We start from the raw sequence: 25,065 nt of genomic DNA on the forward strand, positions 1-25,065 counted from the left end.
GTTTTTTAAACTATAAAGCACAAGTTATAGTATCTTTTCTAACATTTTTGTTATAATTAATTATTACTTTGGGTGTTCTAGATATCCATATAAATGTCTACTCCCTTTTTGAATCTTGTTAAATTGGCCTCAACAACTTCTTGTGCAGTGAGTTCCACAGTTTAATCACATGCTATGTGGAAATCTATTTCCTTTGATCAGTTTTCAGTTCTCACCTTTTAATTTCATTGCATGCTTTCCGGTTCTTGTGTTATGAAACAGGGAAAGTGGAAGTTCCTCATCTACTTTCTCTCAACCACATTATCATGTCCCTTCTTATGTGTCTCTTTTCTGAGCTAAGCACTCCCAGTCTTTTCAGTCTCTCTTCATATGACTTTGATCATTCTTTTCATCCATTTTTGAACCCCCCTCTAGTTCTGCAACGACCTTTTTAGAGATGGGGTGACCAGTACTGTACATTTATTTTAGACTAAGCTTGGGCTTTTTTATTTAGGCTTTATAGTGTAAAAGTAAGACCTTAGATTTTTTTAAACCTTAAATCTCAGATGATAAGTATTGTAAACTCTCTCATGCTTTTTAAAAACAAAAAAATGAGAGAGAAAAAACACTCAAGCTAAATATCCCTTCATAATTTAATTGGTTCTCCAGTTGCCATAGGATAGGGAAGACCTGCATTTGTCATGTGAAAAACAAGCAGCGTTTTTTGTTTTGTTTTGTTTTTCTGACAAACACCATTCAGGCCTTCCCTGTAGAAAAATAAAAAGCACCAACCCAATTTTATTTTCTTGTACAGGCCACCTGTAACTCACTCTGATAATGTATTTTTTCTGGCAACTCTGTCTATGGGTTAAATGGTAGCAGCACATGATCACAACTATGCATGCTAACTTACAGCAGAAAATGTTTTTGGCTGCCACCAAGTGACAAGAGTGTGAAATGCCATGCTGTAATTTGGACTACACTTTACAAATAGAATTGAATCAAATCCATGGACTGTATTGGATAAATAGAATGCCTTAAAATAATCAGTCACATTATATTCCAAACACAATGCTTCACACTAGTCTCTATGCTGCTTTGAGATACAGATTTTATGATATAATTGTACATTTTTATAACATTTAAAACGTAAACTATGTACAGAATGCCCCAATCTTGAGTTCAAGTCAGCAAAGTCTGATCTAAAGAAATCATATTGAATTATAATTATTCTCTAAGGGCTACAATGTGATACCCTTTCTCATGCTGAATAGTATCTGATACTACAAATAGCCCCTTTGAAATCAAGTGAATTAAAGCTGTTTCTCTTGCTTTAGAAACCTGCTGTTGGCAGATGGGTACTTTTCTTCCTCTAATCTCTTAATCTAGGGTCCATGAGAAGACCTCCCTTCCCCTCCCCTACTTATAAAATGGATATTGATGAACTGCAAAAAGTACATGCAATCATTCTATTAATATTATTAGGAAAAAATAGTTGACCTCCTGTGATAAGACAGTCTGAAACAATGTTAGCCAGCTATGCCCCGGTTCTGCACAGGCGCTTGTCTTTACGCATAGTGAATAGTCCCATAGAAGTCAGTATATTAAAATGCTGTGCTAGTCACTTAATATTTGGTAAACATCAAGATTCTTTTCACTCCAGGTAATTATCAGAAGCATTGTCACTATAGTTTGATTTTCATCTCAACTAAATCAAAACCATTTTATGCATATACTGATCCAGTTCCTGATTTCTCTTTGGAATACTACAGGGGTATATTTCTCCAGGTGAAAAGGGAACACCGCCTGCTCACCATTAACAAAAAACAATCTTGGGGCCAACTTTTTCTTTTTTTTTTTACAGAGGCTTCCACGAAAACCTATATTTGTTTGTGTCTACTGGAATACAACGTCACACACATTCCCCTGCAGTGACTGCTACCCACCAACAGTGACATTGCTCAGTCTGAGAGAAATGCCAAAAAATCATTAACTTTTTAAAAGTTTCAGCTTTAAACACCGATATGTTAGTCAAATAACGTTTGCTTACAGCATCCCTTTTGACTATGTATTTTAAGACATCTCTTTCATACTTCTCCAAGAGTCATATGCTCTTGAGAAATATCAACCTGACTGGAATTAGTTAGGTTAGCCAAATGTAGCTATACAGATCCATGTGTACAGGTAACTAAGTAAGTGTGCAAGCTCTTATCTACGTACCATAAGCAGTGCTTAATTTGTGTCAGAGCTTGCCAGGGCTGAGCCCGGCACCTCTAAACTTGGCAGTTCATAGCCCCAGCACCTCTTGGCTTGCTGTGTCAGATATGAAAGTAAAAAAAAATTGCTTGAGCTCCAGCAGCTCATTCATTACAAATTAAGCACTGACCATAAAGTGGAAGGTAAATAAAATCCATCAGGAAAACTGATGGGGAGGGAAGGAAGAACCAGAATCTAACAGTTCTATAATAAGTACCACCTTAATGTGGGACAGGTTGTGAAACCGTTACATAAATGATCCTATTCACTGCAGTGGAATTACTCATGTGAGTAACTGCCAGTGTAAGTATTGCTGCTGGGGCAATGGGACTGTCTGCAGAGTTAAGTATTACTCAGCGAGACTAATGGTGACAGAACGTGGATCAAAAGACGAGAGAGGCAGATGACAAGTGTTTAGACACTGTGGTGAGAGATGCTATAGAAAATAATTAGACAGGCAAAACTTGATCCAACAGAGCTTGATTAACAAGTATTCAGAAAGGACTCAGCAAACTGGAGCTTAAATGGTTTTGCTGACAATACCTTCCCTTCCTCTGATTGGCCCCGGTGCTCAAATTATGGAGGAGCTTTTGCCCCTTCATGACTTCTAGGGGCTTCCCCACTTCTCACTTATACAAAGGTGCTAGGAGGGCTGTGTTTTAGCCCCCTTACTTCTCCCTGCATGGCTAGCTGGAGAGCCAGGTGCTGCCACCCATGGCTTGTGGGGGCATGATGGGGGTGGAGCTGGCTAGCTGTGAGGGGCTGGTCTCTGATTAGAGGGGGAAGCTGCAAGAGCGATCAAGGGCCCAGGCACTGCCAAGGGGGTGCTTCTATGATGAGCTGCATGCCATTTTAGGGGGTTCACCCACCACTACCCCAACCGTGTGCTCTGACTCCGTCAATGGAGAGGGAGGCAACACGGAAGCAGGTTTTGGGGTCAAGGAAGATGATGATGATGAGGTTGTAGATAGCTCACAGCAAGCAAGCGGAGAAACCGGTTTTCCCGACAGCCAGGAATTGTTTCTCACCCTGGACCTACAGCCAGTACCCCCCGAACCCACCAAGGCTGCCTCCCAGACCAGCCAGGTGGAGAAGAGACCTCTGGTGAGTGTACCTTTTTAAATAGTATACATGGTTTAAAAGCAAGTGTGTTTAATGATTAATTTGCCCTGGCATTCACGGCCAGTACAACTACTGGAAAAGTCTGTTAATGTGTCTGGGGATGGAGTGGAAATCCTCCAGGGACATCTTCATAAAGCTCTCCTGGATGTACTCCCAAAGCCTTTGCAAAAGGTTTCTGGGGAGGGCAGCCTTATTCTGTCCACCATGGTAGGACACTTTACCACGCCGGGCCAGTAGCACGTAGTCGGGAATCATTGCAGAACAAAGCATTGCAGTGTATGTTTGCTGGCGTTCAAACAACATCCGTTCTTTATCTCTCTGTGTTATCCTCAGGAGAGTGATATCATTCATGGTCACCTGGTTGAACTAGGGTGCTTTTCTTAAGGGGACATTCAGAGGTGCCTGTTTCTGCTAGGCTGTTTGCCTGTGGCTGAACAGACATGTTTCTCGCTGTTAGCCACGTGGTGTGGGGAGGGGTTATCCACACGCTGGCAAAATGCGACCTTGTAACGAAAGCACATGTGCTATGTATGTAATGTTAACAGCAAGGTTTACTGTGAAAGAGTGTACCCATTGTTCTATAAAATGTGTCTTTTTAAATACCACTGTCCCTTTTTTTTTCTCCACCAGCTGCATGTGTTTCAAGGATCACAGGATCTTCTCCTTCCCAGAGGCGAGCGAAGATTAGGAGGCAAACAAAATGCACTCGCGATGAAATGTTCTCTGACCTCATGCTGTCCTCCCACACTGACAGAGCACAGACGAATGCGTGGAGGCAGAAAATGTCAGAGTGCAGGAAAGCACAAAATGAATGCGAGGAGAAGTGGCGGGCTGAAGAGAGTAAGTGGTGGACTGAAGATGATAGGTGGCGGCAGCGTGATGAGAGGAGGCAGGATTCAATGCTGAGGCTGCTGGAGGATCAAACTAATATGCTCCAGCATATGGTTGAGCTGCAGGAAAGGCAGCTGGAGCACAGACTGCTACTACCGCCCCTGTGTAACCAACCGCCCTCTTCCCCAAGTTCCATAGCCTCCTCACCCAGACGCCCAAGAACGCGGTGGGGGGGCCTCTGGCCACCCAGCCACTCCACCCAGAGGACTGCCCAAGCAACAGAAGGCTGGCATTCAATAAGTTTTGAAATGCAGTGTGGCCTTGTCCTTCCCTCCTCCACCACCCCTCCCTGGCTACCTTGGCAGTTATCCCCCTATTTGTGTGATGCATTAAGAAAGAATGCATGAATGTGAAGCAACAATGACTTTATTGCCTCTGCAAGCGGTGATCGAAGGGGGGGAGGGGAGGGAAGGGTGGTTAACTTACAGGGAAGTAGAGTGAACCAAGGGGCAGGGGGTTCATCAAGGAGAAACAAACAGAACTTTCACACCGTAGCCTGGCCAGTCATGAAACTGGTTTTCAAAGCTTCTCTGATGCGCACCGTGCCCTGTGGTGCTCTTCTAAACGCCCTGGTGTCTGGCTGCACGTAACCAGCAGCCAGACGATTTGCCTCAACCTTCCACCCCGCCATAAATGTCTCCCCCTTACTCTCACAGATATCATGGAGCGCACAGCAAGCAGTAATAACAATGGGAATATTGGTTTTGCTGAGGTTTAAGCGAGTCAGTAAACTGCGCCAGCGTGCTTTTAAATGTCCAAATCCACATTCTACCACCATTCTGCACTTGCTCAGTCTGTAGTTGAACAGCTCCTGACTACTGTCCAGGCTGCCTGTGTATGGCTTCATGAGCCATGGCATTAAGGGGTAGGCTGGATCCCCAAGGATAACTATAGGCATTTCAACATCCCCAACGGTTATTTTCTGGTCTGGGAATAAAGTCCCTTCCTGCAGCTTTTGAAACAGACCAGAGTTCCTGAAGATGCGAGCGTCATGTACCTTTCCCGGCCATCCCACATTGATGTTGGTGAAACGTCCCTTGTGATCCATCAGTGCTTGCAGCACTATTGAAAAGTACCCTTTGCGGTTTATGTACTCGCCGCCTTGGTGCTCCGGTGCCAAGATAGGGATATGGGTTCCGTCTATGGCCCCACCACAGTTAGGGAATCCCATTGCAGCAAAGCCATCCACTATGACCTGCACATTTCCCAAACTCACTACCCTTGATATCAGCAGATCTTTGATTGCATTGGCTACTTGCATCACACAGCCCCCACAGCAGATTTGCCCACTCCAAATTGATTCCTGACTGACAGGTAGCTGTCTGGCATTGCAGGCTTCCACAGGGCTATTGCCACTCGCTTCTCAACTGTGAGGCCTGCTCTCATCTTGGTATTCTGGTGCTTCAGGGTAGGGGAAAGCAAGTCACAAAGTTCCATGAAAATGCCCTTACGCATGCGAAAGTTTTGCAGCCACTGGGAATCGTCCCAGACTGTAACACTATGCAGTCCCACCAATCTGTGCTTGTTTCCCGGGCCCAGAATTGGCATTCCACGGCATAAACCTGCCCCATTAGCACCATGATGCTCTCACTGCCAGGGCCCATGCTTTGAGAGAAGTCTGTGTCCATGTCCTCATCATTCTCGTCACCACGCTGACGTCGCCTACTCGCCTAGTTTCGCTTTGTCAGGTTCTGGTGCTGCATATACTGCTGGATAATGCACGTGGTGTTTAATGTGCTCCTAATTGCCAAAGTGATCTCAGCAGGCTCCATGCTTGCCGTGGTATTGCGTCTGCAAAGAAAAAAGGCACGGAACGAATGTCTGCCATTGCTTTAACGGAGGGAGGGGTGACTAACGACATGGCTTACAGGGTTGGCTTACAGGGAATTAAAATCAACGAAGGGGGTGGCTTTACATCAAGGAGAAACAAAAACAACTGTCATACAGAATGGGCCCCCTCAAGGATTGAGTACAAAACCCTGGATTTAGCAGGCCAATGCCCAACCCACTGAGCTATCCCTCCCCCCACTATTCCAGGCAGGATTGAATCTCCATTAAACTTTTGAAGGTACCCGACAGACCTCACCAAAATGATTGTTGGCCGTTGATTTCACGGAGGCAGGGAGGGGGAGCAAATGAATACAAAACAAATCTGATCTATTTCTTGTTTTGATTCACTCCATCTATCTTTTACATCTTTGGCTGGCAGCAGACGGTGCAGTAGGACTGCTAGCCATTCTCATCTCCTGGCTGCTCACCAGAAGATGGTACAATACGACTGCCGGCAAGACTAAAGAGAATGACCTGGTTGAGTCACTTCTATTTCAGTCCCTGCGCCCATGTCTGCCCAGGTGCTCCTGACCAACCTTACCGAGGCGGCCAAGAGCACCTAGGACATGATGACAATGGTTATCAGGCCTATTGCACCGTCTGCTGCCACAAGACAATGAACTGCTGCTGTGTAGCAATGCAGTACCGCGTCTGCCAGCACCCAGGAGACTTACGGTGACAGTGAGCTGAGTGGGCTCCATGCTTGCCATGGTATGGCATCTGCATGGGTAACCCAGAAAAAAAGGCGCAAAACGATTGTCTGCTGTTGCTTTCATGGGAGGGAGGGAGGGCCTGACAACATGTACCCAGAACCACCCGCGACAATGTTTTTGCCCCATTCGGCATTGGGATCTCAACCCAGAATTCCAATGGGCAGCCGAGACTGCGGGAACTGTGGGATAGCTACCCACAGTACAACGCTCCAGAAGTCGACGCTAGCCTTGATACTATAGAAGCACTCTGACGAGTTAATACATTTAATGCACTTAGAGCATTTTGGGTGGAGACGCACACAATCGACTATATAAAAATGATTTCTAAAAAACCGACTTCTATAAATTCGACCTAATTTCATAGTGTAGACATACCCTTAGAGGCTCCCTAATAACAGACAATACACCCATTAAATGGTTGCAAGTGATGAAGGACATGAATTCTCACATTATTCGGTGGTATTTGGCACTGCAACTATGTGCCTTTCCTGTGAGACACTAACAGGGTTCTCAGTACCAGAATGCAGACTTCTTTTCCCAGGATAAGGGGCTGAGATTGGGCCCTTGGGGTCATTCTGTGGGTGTGAGGGTGTGATGGGGGTCTCTCAAGTTGTCTTTGCCCCTTGCTAGAGGTATCATTGCCCTAATACTCCCTCATCAAGGAAAATTGAATCAGGCTACCAACAAGGTAGTCCTAGAGGAAATAGGCCTAGAGGAAATACTGACAGATCAAGAGCTAGCGGGCCAGTTAAGAACACTTGACTGCCTCTTCTCAGTAGCGGAGTTGGGTGAGAGAGGAGGAGTGGCTCAATGCTAGCCTTGACCCAGGCTAGGGCCTTGCCTTTAAATGCTGAAACTAAGCACTTTCCTTTGATTGTTTTCTTAATTTAAAGGCATTGACATCCAGTTCTGAGTTTTGTTACTCAAGCGTTTAGACTGATGCCAAGCTTACCCTATGCCCAGCGAATGACCTAAAATTTATGGGCTAAGGCAGCGAGTGCCCATAATACCAAGCTTGGCCCTACAGTGGCGGCTATGGAGCAACCCAACCTCCCACTGTAAACATCAGTAAAAGCACAGGCAAGTTTAATGACTTAATATTTCACAACAATAATTTTTATTATCACTTTTGCATTACTATTGCAGTCTCTCCTCTACACCAGATTGCAAAGCCACCGTCTCCTCATTTAAATCCCTCACCAAGATTATTTTATGATGCCATCAAGAACCTAGTTGACTAAGTCATGTATTTGTTTGTTTATTGTATGAGTTAACTGTTCATGTAAGTGGAGAACTTAGTATTTAATGTACATGCAACCACCACAGGTTTATCTGACAAGACATATACTTATTGGATTGATCACTTTTGCTTGCATAGTGTATCTGTCTTTGCCTTTTCTAGGGCATATACTGGTTAGGGCAAGGACTGTATCCACTCTCTTTGAACAGCTCTATTCCATAGTGGGTGACATTGTTCATGCAGTAACAGGTGTCCAATGGAGGAGGGGATGATCAGAAAGTCAGGGCGGGGGGGGAACATATCCATTGTTTTAAAAATGTATTTAATAGCATTTTCCCCGCCCCCCCTTTCATCCTGAAGCCTCCATTGTCGTGTCCACTTACAGATATGATTTTGGTCACAAGTAATAAAGATTCAAGTCTTTCACCTGCAGTGGAAAAAAAACTGTTTCCCATTATCAAATATATGTTTAGACACTAATTCACATTGCAAGCAAACTGTGCCAGACTAAAATGGGAACATCTGGGCTACACCTTCCACTGCTGCATATTGGTGTCTCTGTAGGCCTAGGTCCAGCGATGTCTGTCTATAACTGCTGAGGATCTTGCCCAATATTCCACCCCCACCCCCCACACGCCTTCATCCTTTTCATGTAAAGATACACAGTGTGGGAAAGAATATTTCAGGAGCTAGATTATAACAAAAGTTCTTCAATCTTTAATTTCTGTCTTATTTGGAGACCTGGCCATTTTAGTGCTACAATGTTCTAAATAGCTACTGGGAACATGTTACATTAGAAGGTGAAGAGTTATTCTTCAAACCACGCTTTCTCCCCCACAAGATGTTTTACAGAAAACTGGAAACAGTTTTTGCTGGTGTCAAGCAGAGTGTGTGAACACCGCTGTCTTCCAAAAGGGATACGTTTTGTCTGGAACTCTCAGTCTTAAAATACTCCTGGTATTAGTCGGTAAGGAACTGCAGCAGTGTAGCGCTTCCACTCCTTGCCGTATTTGCTGGAGCAACGGTGTTCATCCCTGATGCAGCGGTGGGTCAGCAGAATGGTCATGTAAATGATGTAGAAATACGGCAGGATGTGCCCAAAGCCACAAGTCAAGCAGTATGCCAGGGAGCCCATCAGGTCACCTGTGTAGTTAAAATGTCGCGCCACTCCCCAGAATCCTGAAATCATCAGCTTGCTGTAGTATTTGGTCCCATCCAATGACATGTAGGAGCATTCAATATATTCTGGCTTCTTACCCCAGATCTTACAGTGCCCATCTGTGCGACGGAAGAGATCTTTTTGGTGGTTGGTCATCCTGAAGATATAATAGCCAACCAGCCCCAAAAGCAGGATCCCAACTGCATTAGCTGTTGAGAGCTGTACAGGATGGTAAACCAAATATAAACCCTGTGGAGTGAGGAAGAGTTAGAGGGTTCAGTGAATTTCTGTAAACAAATGTTTCCTCCAAGCTGAGTGGCACCCCCTTTGCCTGGAGGATGCTAGACTACTTCTCTAAGCAAATGGGGACCCAGGTAGAGGAGAGGATCAGTGAGAGCAAGGAAACTTGCAAGACCCCAGACCCACGCTACAAATGTATGGCCATCTCTCCAGGTAAAGCCACAGGTGGTTCTTAGAAAACCACTCATTTCTCTCTCTGTGATGGCATTGTAGGTGGCTGTAGGAACAACTCATATGTACAGCATTAAAGGCTCAAGCAGCAAGCAGCCTGCCTGCTGTACTCTGCTATCATGGCATTCAGCTCAATCTTGGATGGTACCAGTGATCTTCACACCCCAGAAATAATAAGACACAGCAGGGCCCTTATCCACTAAATCAGGGGTGGGCAAACTACGGCCCATGAGCCATTTTAAGCCGGCCTGTGAACTCCTGCTGGTGGGGTCTAGGGCTTGCCCTGCTCCGGCGCTCCAGCTGGGGCATAGGGTCAGGGCCTGCTCCATGCAGCTCCCAGAAGCCGCAGCATGGCCCCCCTCCAGCTCCTACGCCCTCCAATGGCCCGCTCCGGTGCTCCAATGGGAGCTGCAGGGGCGGTGCCTGCAGACGGGGCAGCACCCAGAGCCGCCTGGCTGCGCCTCCACATAGGAACCAGAAAAGGGACATGCTGCTGCTTCTGGGAGCCGCTTGAGGTAAGTGCCTCTCCCCATGCCCCAACCCCCGCCCCAGCCCTGATTCCCCCTCCTGCCCTCCAAACCCTTCGGTCCCAGCCCAGAGCACCATCCTACACCCCAAACTCCTCATCCCCAGCCCAGAGCCCGTACACCCCAGCCGGAGCCCTCACCCCCCCACCCCACTCTCCTACCCCAGCCCGGAGCCCCCTCCTGCACCCTGAATTCCTCATTTATGGCCCCGCCCTGGAGCCCGCACCCCTCAATCAAAGCCTCACCCCCTCCCGCACTCCAACCCCAATTTTGTGAGCATTCATGGCCCGCCATACAATTTCTATTCCCAGATGTGGCCTTTGGGCCAAAAAGTTTGTCCACCCCTGCACTAAATCATCCCAATGTAGGGGTGTGACAGAATACACCCCTGTATCCACACCCTACACACTATTGTAATCACCTTTGTTCAAAGTGTGCCTTGTAAGGTACCATGTGAAAACTCATAATTTACTGGTCAGCACTGTCCTGTTAAAATATGTGTGGGAACATTGCATGTAAAGTTATAAGATCCCCCTGTGTGTTGTTGTTATTAAAATGTTTCAAACCCCACAGCCCTGCCCAAGCAAAAGTTGGCAAACAGGTCTGTCCTAAACAAAGAAATGTGTGCGGCTTAATTTGCATTTAAGCAGTAAATAGAGTCCTCAAGCGGGAAGGGAAGACAAGGAAGTTCAAACAGGTGGGAAAAAAAGCAGGGAATATCCTTCCACACAGACTCTGGCTCCTGGGTCTCAGCTGGAAATGTTTTTCCAAGAGGGTGACAAATTATAAAAAGAAGGGACAAACATCCCAAGGCACCCCTCTCTCTCCCTCTGCTCATCATGGGCTCTGTGGGAGGGGTCCTGACCTAAAGAGTTTGGTCAGTAAGACTGCTGAAAGCATGTGGTGAGAAAACAAACTACATTAGATTTAAAGCAAAGTTAAGTAAGGCATCAGGAGGCATTTCATCTTAATTTTTCCTGTAACAATTTCTGACTCTTATGCCTCATTATTTGTACTCAAAATCTCTCTTTCTCTCTGTAGTTAATTAACTTAATACACTTGTTTTATCTAATCCAGTGTGTTCAAAGTTGAAGTGTCTGGGAAATGCCATTGGGGTAACAATTTGTGTGCATGCATATTATTCCCTTAAAGGAATAACAGGCTCAATATATCTGTACTGTCCAGTACAGGACATACATTTCTGGGGGAAGATCTGGGACTAGGAATGTGTTGGGGTTACCTTGTGGTAATTTTTAAGTCTGGTAAGACCCAAGTCATAGCTGGGAGTAAATTACATGCTGGAGGCTGTTTTTGAGCAGCAAGGCATTGTAAAGGGCACCCCAGATTATCGGGCAGGGGTGACACAGCTACTCATTAATCTGGATTGTATCCTGTTGTGTCACAATACGTCTAACAAAGGAATGGTTGGAACCACTATTGTTAACTATCTATTACATTACTCAACTAAGTTTACTTAGAAGCCAGTTATTTAGGATGCTAGTCATGCTGCTAGGGAAACACATTTTTAGGATTTCTATATTTACTTTTAACTTGTTCTGCTTCCATGAAAATGCTATTCTCAATACAATTGTATTTTTACCTGCAGAGTGTAGAGGTAAGGCAGCCAAACGCAGTCTCCCCAGCCCAGGTACCATCCAAAATGATCATGGCAGATATCAATAGTTTTCAAATACCAAGCTTCATTCCAGAAGAAGTCCAATACATAAATACCCTGGAAATAAATGTCTTATGCTTAGAACAATGCTCTGTTGCTATTAAAACATCTGTCGTAGTCACCCAGTCTCACTGTACTAGGATCAGGCTGCTGGTTTTATCTTGTGGCAACAGCCTGAGAACCTTTCTGCATTTTTACATTGGCAAAACAGAATATTTTTTTTAAATATTACCACAATTGTACTAATGCGCACATGTATAATTTGAATTCAGTACTTTCAAGGTGACTGCTAAACCAATGCTAAAATTCCTAGCTTATTACTTATTAGGGCCAACCCATTCTAGACAGACAATAGTAACAGCACAGCCCTGCTGTGGAATGGAATGTGGCAGGCAAACAAAACCAGCTTAAACCCACAGACACCCTTTAGGCATCTCACCATGCATCCGATGAAGTGAGCTGTAGTTCACGAAAGCTTATGCTCAAATAAATTGGTTAGTCTCTAAGGTGCCACAAGTACTCCTTTTCTTTTCACTGTACCTAGGTAATGTTGATCATCTGATCGTGAGATCCAGTGCTAATGTAATGTACACAAAGGCACAGTGGTGCACTTCAAGACACATATGAGTGTTAGTCTTTGACTTTGTTTGTGTTGTTTTAAGTTAGATCCTTAATCTATCTAGTTTGTCAGCTTTTGCCTGACAGAGATTTCAGCATATCCTGGTCACAGCAGGACTGCCAGCAGCCACAGCAGGAGATGGAGTGACTTCCTGGTCTTTAGCCCATCTCCTTATTCCCCGAAATGGACCAGAATAAACTGTTCTGGTCCAGTGGTCTTGATTCACAGGACCAACAGCTTTCAAAGCCTCAGGGCTTATCTACACTACTGCTTAAGTCGATGTAAGTTACATCACTCAGGGGTATGAATAAACCACCCCCTCCGAGCGACGTATATCGGCTTAAAGCGATGTCCACACTAGCGCTATGTTGGAGGGAGACGCTCTCCCACCGACATAGCTTCTGCCCCTCATTGAGGTGGAGTAATTATGTCAATGGGAGAGCGCTCTCCCGTCAGCATAGTGCGTCTTCACCAGACACGCTACGGCGGCACAGCTGCATTGGTGAAGCTGCGCTGATGTAGTGTGGTAGTGTAGACCAGCCCTTAGTCTCCTGGCCATTCTCTTTTGCTCCACGCTCATCTGCCCCCTCCTTTATTTTGGTCAACCTCATGCCTTTGTCGCTTCTCTGTTCCAGTTTCTGCCTACTTCTCTTCCAAACCCCTAGAAACATCTATTTTATCACTAGCTAGCTTACTCAAAAAGTCATGTGATGATCTTAGGCTCCCAAGCCATTCTAACATCTTTGGTGCCACATGGCTGAAAATGATAACAAGTTTTTTTTAAATTGAAAAAGTTCTGTGCCTGCACAAGACTGCGATTCTAGCTGTTATCAGCCAATATCAGTCTTCATTCAATAAATCCAAATTATTAACCTTATTTACAAAAAAAAGTGTGCTTTTTTTGATTAAACAAAAAATACATTATAAATCTGGAAGTCTTGAGATTTTTTTTTTGGCTCCTAGATTATAAACAAAGCAGAGAATATTTTTTAAAAAATATGAGTTAATCATTTGGATACAAGGAGTCACGCCAAGAATCTATTTCCCCATGTTAAGTATCCTCACACCTTCTTGTCAACTGTCTAAATGGGCCATCTTGATTATCACTACAAAAGTTTTTTTTCTCCTGCTGATAATAGCTCATCTTAATTAGCCTCTTACTCCACTTTTTCATGTTCTCTGTATGTATATCTATGTCTGTTTATCTATCTTCTTACTATATGTTCCATTCTATGCATCCAATGAAATGGGCTGTAGCCCACGAAAGCTTATGCTCAAATATATTTGTTAGTCTCTAAGGTGCCACAAGTACTCCTGTTCTTTTTAAAGGGATTTTGCAGTTCCACAGGTGTAAATATCTACATAGAAACATTTAACTAACAAATTTTTTTAGCAGCCACTGCCACTGTTTTAGGCTCCATGCTGGGAAGGTGCAGTGTCTCCACTGTCTCAGCATGGAGCCTAAAACAGTGGTTTTAGGGGGGAAAAGGGGCGGGGGAAGGGACATGTGGCCCCAATCTTGATCGTTTGAAGTCAAGTGGAATTCCGTCAGAGTCCAAAGGAAACAGTATCAGGCCTGTTTCTAGAATACAGACTGAAAGACAAATGTATTTCTTAGATTAAATAGGTCACTGATCCTGCATCAAGCTCTGCAGATGTGGACATGGTTGTGCCACTGACTTCTGTGGGACTCTGCATGAGTGTAAAAGCCCATGCTAGCAGGTCCCGAAGCATGATCATGGCCAAGGTTATTCTATGTCAACAAGAAATAAATGTGCATTCAATTTTATCATGAGAATTTAGTCTATTTTAATATCCATAATTTTCAACCAGGTTTAATTCCACCATTCCAGACCTACCTGTAGGACATTGACTAGGATCATTGAGTTGGTCACCTGACCATACAGTTCCTGTTGTTTGGCAGCGTAGGAGAGGTTAATTAGAGTCCAGGCTACAATACCAGGCCGGCCATTGAAGAATAGCTTGAAATCAAACCACTTCCCTATTCGAGGGTTAAATTCAATCCCCATCATATAGTCATAAAATAAATTGCCGGTGAATTTGCTAAAAAGGTATAAAAAAATTGTAAAGGTAATACATTCACATGCAACAGTAGCAAATTAAGTTTGAATATAGGTTTCAGTTAATTTTCCAATACATGAACTACTGTCATTTTGTGAACTGAAGGTGTGTTAATATATAAAACCAAGTAATTATTAAGATGATGCAAGTTGATCCGATGAAGGTAATATAAAGGTAAGTTCTGACTCTAAGATCTTCCTAGTTTAGTTTTGATATTTCTTTTGACCAGTCATACCATTTTCTAGCCAGATTAAGATATTAGTCAAAAATGCATTTTTATCACTGTACTGAAGAAGATTCAATGTTCACATGTCAAAGTTCTCCATAACACTGTACTATATGAGTATTAACAGCAACATACCAGTCATTGGGGTTACTGGGGAAAAAGTAGCTTTTAATCATTGCAAATGTGGAAGCTGCATATCCCAGAATATTAGCACACCATAGGAGAGGAATCCAGTTGTCAAAAATGATGGTGGGTGAGAACCAATGGAAGTAGTGAGCATTTGCAAACCAGAGAGCATGGGTAATGATCCAGGCTTGAAGTCCATTGATTTCATATTTATTTACTGTGCCTAAAGAGGAAGAGGTAAATTGTTCAACATTCTGTGATACTGCATGAATTAGGTATAAAGGGAACATGCCTTTTATTAGCTCTGGGCATAGCCCTATCCAGGAGTGCAAATCCATTGCCCATTATGAAAACGAGTCTTTCCATTAGCCTCTTTGCTCCTCCTGAAGCACTGAAAGATCTCCTTCTCCCAAACACTCAAGTCTTATTGTGGCTTCCATTCTTCAAACGAATGAAGACCTGATGACACTCTAGTGTAGTCATCAACATAGATGCCTAGGCCTCCTCTTTACTTCAGAAAGGGGAAGGGGGGTGGGCAGGGAAACATGTTTCTTAACTGAAGTTAAATAGCTGAAGGTAAAATCCCAGCGAACAGAAGGAAGTGTGTAGTTTTCACACAACCTAATTCTCTAAAGTACATTATGGGAGTGTTTGTCTATATTTCCCACTTCTACAATAATCCAGATATATATTTGGAAGATTCAATTAACTATAGCAGGTAAGAGATCTAATGGAGGTACTGTCATTTAAAAGGAAATACACATTGTATGTGCTAAGGGAAAAAACAAAACCCTTACCAGCCGGGGTCAGAGCGCCTTCTTGTACTCCTCCTACATATCCAGGTAGAAACTTGTGGCAGAAATCAGGAACTAATATATATAACATCACCTACATTGCAAAGAATGTAAGAATAATAAATAATTGGCAGGGCATAAAATATCGAATACCTATACACACACACACACACACACACAAGCTGTGCATAAATATTAACTTGTAAAAGACCCCAACATTGAAAATGCAGATATGCAGACCCACCAAAAGGCCAATTCACTTTAAATGTCATAAACCAGAATTCCTTACAGAATTGAATTTTTGTATACAATTAAAACTATATCAAATTTATCCTAAATAATATCTTATAAAAGCTAATACAATAGAAATGTTTCCAGGAAATTAGAGGAAAAAATTGGAAGAATATTTTAAAATAAATATTTTCCTTCAGTATTTGCAATCATGTGTTAATGGATAAGAACCTGAAGTGATTAGGAGCTGACTATAAGCAAAGCTGAAACTAACCTACTTTCACTGAAGAAGATGAGAAAATAAAGTACAATAAAGAGAGAAAGAAAGAACTGCATACAACATTACAAGTATATTAGATGTAAAAGCAGCTCAATTTTAGTAATCTAAACATAGCAATAGTCTACTACCACGACAGCCAAATCCTGAAATATTTACTTAGCCTTTACTTATACAGCTATAGAAACTACTGGGATTATGCCCAAGTGAGAACTCTGGGTAATGCACAAAATTGTGAAGCTTGATTTTTAACCTGTCTGTGACCCTTTAAGCTCACTTCACCTGGCCTGGTGGATAAAAATTGATTTTTTTGGAAAAAAAAATAAAAATTGATTTTTTTATTTAAAATCAGATTTTTGGTTTTGTTATTTAAATGACAATAAGTTTTTCTTTTTTTAAAATAGACCTGTTAAAATAAAATCTGAACTTAATACAACATATGTTAGGGCCTAACCTTACTATACTGTAGTTGTAAATGTAAAACATGTTTTGATAAGAGAAGTTTATGTATCCAAAATATTTCAGGTTGTTTTAAAATAAAAAGTAAAATGTATATGCTGTTTTGTGTGCTTCATTAAATTCCAGTTACCATCCTAATGCAGCTTGACACAAATCATAAGCAAAGAATGAATTGGCTAGTAAATAACCAATATATCATTCACCATTAGCTAACATAGTAAAAATGTACAATTAACAATCTGAAACTATTAAGCTATATAATTGTTTCAGTAAATGTATGTTACAATGTACCGTCCTAAGTAACAAAAAAGTGTACCAAATCTAATGAAAGGCTCTATTTAGTTGTAAATCAACATGTTATAATGGTTTCATCAAAGAGAACGCACCTTTCTTTACAAGATAACTGAAGTACAAATGGAGAAGTTGATTAAAATCAATGCTTTAGACTGATTCCACTTGGTGATTTAAATCGCCTTGATTTAAATCCACCTGCCATCACCCAGTTATCTTGTGTAACCCCCATCAGAGCGCATTACGTTGCCTTGCAGTCATAATGCCTCAAGCTGTGATCTTGGCAGTTCTTGACAGAGGGGCTGAGTCTGAATTTGGATGAGATATTCTGTTTTTTTAAAAATTCACATTCTGCAGGAAGTGATGTTGGTGATTCACTTGATGTCATCCTTCCCCCTGAGTCAGTCAGTACTGACCCCAGTGTTCCACAGGGTGTGGAATGAGATTGGGGAGGAATGGTGCCGTATTATAGAAGGCTTCCATCACGTGTGGCATAAGTGATATCCAAACTACAGTGAAACAACAGTGACGGTGAAGCAAACCAAAGTGCGTTACACTTTGCCAAGTGCTTAAGATCTATTTGGATGTCAGAAACTATATTCATTTAAGATTGTTAATTTACTTCTTATATCCTTTTCACATAATAGGGTTCACTAGAAAAGTAGTCATGAAAGGAGATAAGCAACACATACCTAGATCAAATATGTGGAGTAATTATCTGACTTCAGTCTGTAATACAGAAACTGAAAGATTTACCTGGAAAGTGACCCAAAATATATAGATGTTAGCAGCTTTCCAGCTCAGGGAGGGTGTCTTGTTCCAGATGTCGGAGAGATGGGAATTCCCCATGAGCACATCAATGATGGGGTCCGTCAGAGAGCAATGGTACTGATCACACGACATTATAAAGTAATATACGATGAATGGAGAAAACGTAAGCAGGAAGAGGACGCTGGCCAAGGAAAACCAGTCTACTTCCCTGTAACAGAGACATGGGTTATCTTCTGAAGGGAATTTTGCATTGAAACAGTGGGTCTGTTCCCACTGAGTTTCAATTTTAGAGTTTGTCAGTTACACTAAAATGTACTGCTTTGTAAAGCGTAAGTTCATTTGCACATTAGCAAAAGTATACAGCACAGAAACTACTATGGTAAAAACAGAAGTCTGAAGAGAGCAAGCAGGGAGAGGTTGTATAGTTTGTGAAGTGCTCTCTAGGAAGTAGCTATTTGTTGCCTAGCCCAGGAGGTGAAGGCTGGGCTTGTGTTTAAGGCACTGGGCTGAAACATAGGAGACTCAGCTTCAAATTCCTGATTCTACCACAGACTCTCTGTGTGACCTTGGGCAAGTCATTTTTGTGTCTCTGTGCCCAGTTCACAACTTTCCATCCCAAAAAGGTGGTTTGAGGTCTAATTATTTAATCCACAATGGAACAGCTTTAATTGGAGAAACCTACATTAGCACATTCCGTAGCTCAGTGGTCAGAGCACTCACCGAGGATTTGAACAGGGGTCACTCACTTCTCCCACTCTGGCAGAGGGGGTGGGATGGAAATTGAACATGGGGCTCCCACATCCCAGGGTGAGGGTGGGAACCACTAGGCTAAAAGTTATAAGGTGGGCACTATGACAGACTGACAATATCCTGAATGAATTTACTGAATTAGGTTAAACCTTACTGAATTAGGGTTAATACCTCCAGGGTACCTTGTTGGAGAAACACAAATGTTTATGTCCTATTGTGAGATTGTATGTAACTTCTTTAGCCAGAGCACAAGATTAATGCAGTCTTCAGGAGGGACGAGGAAGTTCAACAGTCTTTTCTGGAACAATGTTTGTGAAGCGGATTTCCTAGGAAGTACCTCAAAGTGAGGGGAATACAAATTCTCCCTTCCAAAACCAACTTTTTGAAGATACACCCTTGGGAGAGAGACCCACTGTATATTAAATTACCTGCTTCTGGAAACTCCAGATCAAAGACCCCTGATCTGGACAATACTTGTTATGAGTTTGCTTGTTCTGAGCTGAAGCTGTGATGAACTGGTAGGGTAACCCACAAAGACTCCCTTAGGGTGGGCGGGCCAAACGATATAAACCATCTAATAACTCCCAATAGCAAGTCTGAAGTCGAGCTGTACTTCAGATATGTTGTGTTTAGATCATTCATACTGCAAGTCTAAATTGAAGGCTGGTGCAGCCTTTGTTTATTGAGGGGCCCTAGTCTTTTGAATATTGGGGTAGTATCACATTTGGAGTCTGTTCAGTCAGAGTGACAAGCCTCTCTCACCAGGCTCTTCCCCATTGGCCTTGAGATGCTCCAGAACCATTTGGGATGTTCTTATGTTTCCTTTCTTCAGATTTTCCTTCAGGAAAGGCTGCCATTGGATCCTACATGAAAGAGGTTTACATTGTGTTATACCATCTCGTCCCCCCAACAATTAGTTTTGCATTATCCTTTATAAATTAAATTTTTGATAATCTTGAATTGTATCAGGCATCTGGACTCTGATTAAAAACAAACAAAAAAACCTTACCTTTTCCTGCATATAAGATTGTAACCTAAGATATTGTTGATGCCAAAGGGCCCTGTAAAACTTATTGCCCAATCCAAAATTTTTATTAACACTGTATAATACCTGGGAACATTGTTAAAGATGACCTGCAAAGGGAAAATTAGATTGGGATTGTACCTTAACTGCCCACCACCTCCGACACACACATACACTTGGGTTTTTTTAGTGCCTTGCAGAGATTGCCTGAAAGGGTTCTGCCTCCCTCCACCCGTCCCAACTAAAGAGGTTTATGCTGCTTGCTTTTCTTTACCCTGATATCTAGTCTCTTTGTGAGTTCAACCACCATCTCCCCTCTAGGCTTTAAATCGAGTTGCTAGCCTTTGTTAAAAGCAGAGCAATGTCTTCACTGCTATTTTAACCCGAGTTAAACAACACACTTTCTTTGCAGTATAGGCATAGCCTGAAGGGGTGAGATTGAGTCTTTGTTTAAATCAAACAATCAAACAAATCACACCATCTCACAAGTATGTCAGGCATTTGACAAAAGTTAAATAGTTGTTTGAGGTTTTATAGTCACACCTAATACAATGCCAGAGTTTCAAGCACTATGGCTGATCTACACCTAAAATTTAGGTTGTCCTAGCTACATCACTCAGGAGTTTGAAAAATTCACACCCATGAAAGATGTAATTAAACCAATCTATGCCCCAACATAGACAGTGCTAGGTTGATGGAAGAATTTTCTGTTGACCTAGCTACTGCCTCCTGGAGAAGTAGATTTATTACAGTGATTACCCCTTCCATCACTGTAGTGTCTACACCACAGCACTACAGTGGCTCCATTGTAACATTTCTAGTGTAGCCAGACCCTAATGATCCTTTACCTTCTCAAGTGCTCAGGTTTCATTTCCTTTGTACTAGCAGAACATTATAATAGCCCTCCAGTCAACCACAGAGTCATCCGTGGAAGACAATTGCATGTAGTAGTTACCCTTCCCCCCACTTTCCCCAGCCTCAAAAAACAAGCTTTCAGACCTTTGGTCATCAAAAAGAGAAGCATACAAAGTGGACAAACCCAGTGTGTTTTCCTGTGCAAGTCACCTCTCATGTATTCAAACACCATTTTTCAAAGTAGTGGTGTTGTGTATTTGGTTGTTGTGGTAATAGCACATTGTTGTTTCTATGGCAACCGAGTTAGCTTATTAAGGGATAGCCCAGCCAGTTTTGGCTGGTTTGGTTAGTTCAGTGTGTGGAAAATAAATGGCTGCTTTCATGGCTCACAGCTCTCTGTGTGTCAAGTGATTTCTTCCTAAAACTGCTGCCCCCAAGGATACAACAAGTGGCACATACCCCTTGCCCAACTGAGGGTCCACCACTGGGACCTTGCTAGGAGCCAGTGGGCTACACCAGCTTTCCAGCCAACCTCCTCTTTAATAGAATCTCCTCACCTTCAGTGTCATCTCTGTTGGGGACACTGGGGCATGGCCACTAGGTAACTCGAGGGGATGGAAGACCACGAGTATCGATGAAGCCCCCTCGCACTAGGCCCAAGTGTCCTTGGTCCCCCCACTCCCGTCTGGAGGCACTCGCAGCAGCTCTGCGTACTAGGCCCAAGTGTCTTTGGCCCCCCCCGCCTGGAGGCACTCACAGCAGTTATGCTGAGGATCTGCAACAATATGTTGCAGAGTCAAACTGCCTGAAACTAAGCAAGGCCAAACAGGGCAGATATGGAAGAACAATGCTGAATAAAGCAGCTTTATGTATGGTTTAACAAATGATACAGAGAACAAGGGAACTAGCTGGGAACTGGATTGGCTGGCTATATGGATACTTAGGGCAGCTTGCTATTGGATAAGTATGCTGAAGAAAGGATGTATAAAAGCCTGTGTAACTTCCTGCTCTGGGTGCAGAATTTGAGATTCTATTCTCCCTGTACCTTTTTGCAGCTGCAAATAAACTTTTCTGCTTCTCCACCCCGTTGTGATTATTGGGTGTAGCACACCGGGTAGCGAACCAACCTCAGCTGTTGTTTAGCCTCTCGGCACTGGGTGCCGGCAACAGCTTTTGGCGTCCCTGGGTGGGCGACGAGGCTGCAATTTAGCCTTGCCCGGACCCCTCCTGGAGGTCGAGGATTGCGGTGAGAACCGACGCCCAGCGAGCACCGGTGAGTTCATCGGTGAGTTCATCAGAGGAGAGGGGATTTGATCGACCCCGGAGGGCACAACGGTGCAACGCACTCATATAGTGGAGAAGCAGCTGTGGACGACGGTGAGGAACCGGTCCCTTGGACATAGGGGAGGAGCAGCTGCGGACGACGGTGAGGAACCGGTCCCTTGGATAAGGTAGGAACCTTTTGAAATCCGGATTGTATGCTCTGTTGGAACCTGGGGAAGCCCAGAGTTACCCTGTAGGTATGGGACAGGGACAGAGCTCGGGGGTTAGGGCACAGTGTATGCCCCTAGAAGGCATTCTAGCAAACTGGAAGGTATTTAGTGTGGATCCGATGACTAAGAGCCAATTAAAACGATTCTGTACAGTTGACGGGCCTCAATATCAACTAGAGGACCAGGAGTAGTGGGCACCAGGAGGGTCAATTAATTACAACACGATCCTTCAGTTACTCCTGTTCTGTCAGAGAACAAGGAAATGGAATGAACATATGTATGCGCATTTGTTTCTGACTTTATGTACTCGACCAGATATTTTACAGCACTGTAATCTGACTCCGACTGGTTCGGTAGCAGCTAATGTTAGTCCCCAGACCCCCACCCCCACTGTAATGGCAGAGCCGGTGTCCCCTTCGGCCCCTACACCCACACCTTGTAAGTCCCCAATGGTTGGCCTATACCCCTTAATCACCAAAACTAAAGTTGCCCGGTCTGGATCGGACAGGCGTCCGGCCACGACTATGCAGGTTTATACTCATGTGCCCTTTAATCCTGTGGATTTGGCTGCTTTCAAAGCACAGGCAGGAGAGTTTTCCACCAACCCAAGCAGGTTTATATCAGTCTTTGAGGGGTGCCTCAGTAGTCACAAGCCGGACTGGGATGATTGTAACATCCTCCTGCGAACCCTATTGTCTGAGGTTGAAAGACAACAGGTTGTGTCCAAGGCAAGGGAGGAGGCCCAGAAACGGTACGACCGGGATCATATTAATGTCCCTGACCCGGATGCACAAGTCCCCCGAGCAGACTCCAGGTGGGATCCAAATGATCATGGGGATATGACCCGCCTTACCTCCTATAAGGAGTTGCTTTTGCATGGACTTCGTCACTCGGCTGTCCGACATAATAATTGGGCAAAGCCATATGAAGTAATGCAGGATTTAAAAGAAAGCACAGGGGCCTTTCTACAGCGTATTCGGGACACAATTCGACAGAACACTAATGCAGACCCTGATGATCAGGCAACTGAGTCAATTATTAAGGGAATTTTTACAAGCAGAGCAGCCCCTGATACTAAGAGAAAGTTACAAAAAAAGGAGGATTTAATGGGCATGACCATGGCACAAATCTTAGAGACTGCAAACCGAGCTTACAGTCTGAGAGAGACAGAGAAGGAGAGAAAGCAAGTGAGACTGATGGTAACAGCGGTACAGGCCGGCACTAAGAGAAGTGGCCGGGGAGGAAGGGGCCGTGGACACGAACGTCCGGGCACGCAGGAGAGACGACTGGGTTGCAACCAGTGTGCCTTGTGTTGACAAGAGGGACACTGGAAAAATGAGTGCCCAAAGAGGAAAGAAAAGGGAGGTGCCTCTATGATGGCGATGGCGGAGCAGGAATAGGGGTGTCAGGGGAGACGGACCACCCTACCCCCGGAACCCCGAGTAAAGATGCGGGTGGGAAGCTCAGAAATAAATTTTTTAGTGGACTCTGGAGCGGCATGAACTGCTGTAAATCGACGCCTTCAGTTGCCAGTAGCAGATTCCCTTACTGTGGTAGGAGCCACAGGCAAAGACACCAAGTGCCCAGTGTATGCCCCAGCGGAATGCGCTTTGGGAAACAGAACTATATCCCACAAGCTGGTATACCTCCCTGAGTGTCCAACACCTCTGCTGGGACGGGATCTGCTTTGTCGCCTCAGTGCCACCCTGCATTTTACTGAGGATGAAATAACCCTTACCTTACCCGAGAATGCATGGATCGTGACCCTTGCAGTTGAGCCCTCAGCCACGCAAGCCCCAGAATGGAGCCCGTGGGAAGACCAGGTGTACACCCTCGTGTGGGCATCAGGGATTCCAGGAAAGGCCACCCACCAGACCCCAATTACTATTCAGTTCATACCAGGGAAAGGCCCAGTGCAAGTAAAACAGTATCCAATCAAGAGGGAAGCCAGAGAAGGTTTACAGGAAACTATAGATCGATTCCTAATGTATGATATTCTCCGGGAATGTCAGTCAGCCTGGAACACTCCCATTCTACCCGTACAGAAGCCTAAAGGCTGGTACAGGACCTAAGGGCAGTCAATGAATGGGTTAAGACTTTGCACCCTCTTGTCCCTAACCCATATACCTTATTGGCTTCTATAGGGGGTCAGTATACCCATTTTTCAGTCCTCGATCTGAAAGATGCTTTCTTTACCATCCCAGTTGCCACCCCGTCACAGGAGATTTTCTCCTTCGAGTGGGAGGACCGCAAAAGGGTTAAAAAGCAACTTTGCTGGACAGTGTTGGCCCAGGGATTTAAAAACTCCCCCACCCTCTTTGGCCAGGCTCTGGCCAGGGACCTAGAGGAGTGGGATAATGAGGAGGCCCTCCTTCTGCAGTATGTAGATGATTTGTTAATTGCCACTGTGGGCCAAACCCCCTGCCTTAAAGCCACCGTGAATCTCCTGAATTTTATTGGACTCTGGGGATATCAGGTAGCACGGAGTAAGGCTCAAATCACCCTCCCAGAGGTACGGTACCTCGGGTTTCACATACGGCAAGGGGAGCGTCAGCTTTCAAGCGAAAGAAAGGAAGCTATCTGTCAAGTTCCTACCCCAAGTAATCGTAAGCGGCTCAGGGCATTTCTGGGTATGGCAGGCTTTTGCAGGATATGGGTCCCAGAGTTTGGACTGTGGGCTAAACTCCTGTACGACTGTGTAAAAGGAGCAGATCATGACCCCTTCTATTGGACCCCAGCGGCTGACAGGGCATTTAAAATCCTGAAAAGAAAATTGATGGAAGCCCCGGCTCTGGGCCTGCCGGATCTCTCTAAGCCGTTTCAGTTGTATGTACATGAACGAAAGCGGGTGGCCCTAGGAGTGCTCACACAGCTGTTAGGAGCATGGAGACGTCCCGTGGCTTATTTTTCTAAGCAACTGGATCAGGTTGCAAAGGGTTGGCCGGCATGTTTACGGGCGGTCGCAGCTACTGCCCTAGTGCTTGAGGAAGCTGAGAAGCTAACATTGGGAGGGGTTATGCAAATCTATACTCCCCATATGGTCCGAGCCTTATTGGCAAAGGGAGGGCTTTGGCTCACCCAGGCTCCGATTGCTCGGTATCAGGCTAAGCTGTTAGAGAACTCTGAAGTCACCTTACAGTCTTGTCCCTCCCTTAACCCAGCCACCCTCTTGCCAGAAACAGAGGAACAGAAACATGACTGTTT

General features: G+C 44.2%; 1 protein-coding gene across 9 annotated transcripts in view; it reads right to left on the minus strand.

Moving 5' to 3' along the window:
* Positions 1–7,885: 7,885 nt before the first annotated feature.
* The window catches only part of DHCR7 (7-dehydrocholesterol reductase), a 29,999-nt gene continuing 12,819 nt past the window's right edge, over positions 7,886–25,065 (minus strand). For 3 of the 9 annotated variants that reach the window (XM_037899975.2, XM_027830139.3, XM_037899974.2), the window contains exons 2-8: positions 19,252–19,352; positions 17,725–17,947; positions 15,714–15,804; positions 14,926–15,139; positions 14,342–14,546; positions 11,789–11,920; positions 7,886–9,439 (exon numbers count right to left, since the gene is read on the minus strand). In XM_037899975.2, coding sequence (XP_037755903.1) covers positions 8,975–9,439; positions 11,789–11,920; positions 14,342–14,546; positions 14,926–15,139; positions 15,714–15,804; positions 17,725–17,947; positions 19,252–19,352 — 1,431 coding nt within the window. In that variant the 3' untranslated portion in view covers positions 7,886–8,974. The other 6 variants (XM_037899976.2, XM_043548579.1, XM_043548581.1 and 3 more) reach the window with 6 other exon arrangements.

The sequence above is a fragment of the Chelonia mydas genome, chromosome 6, assembly GCF_015237465.2.
Source record: "Chelonia mydas isolate rCheMyd1 chromosome 6, rCheMyd1.pri.v2, whole genome shotgun sequence".
NCBI lineage: Eukaryota > Metazoa > Chordata > Testudines > Cheloniidae > Chelonia > Chelonia mydas.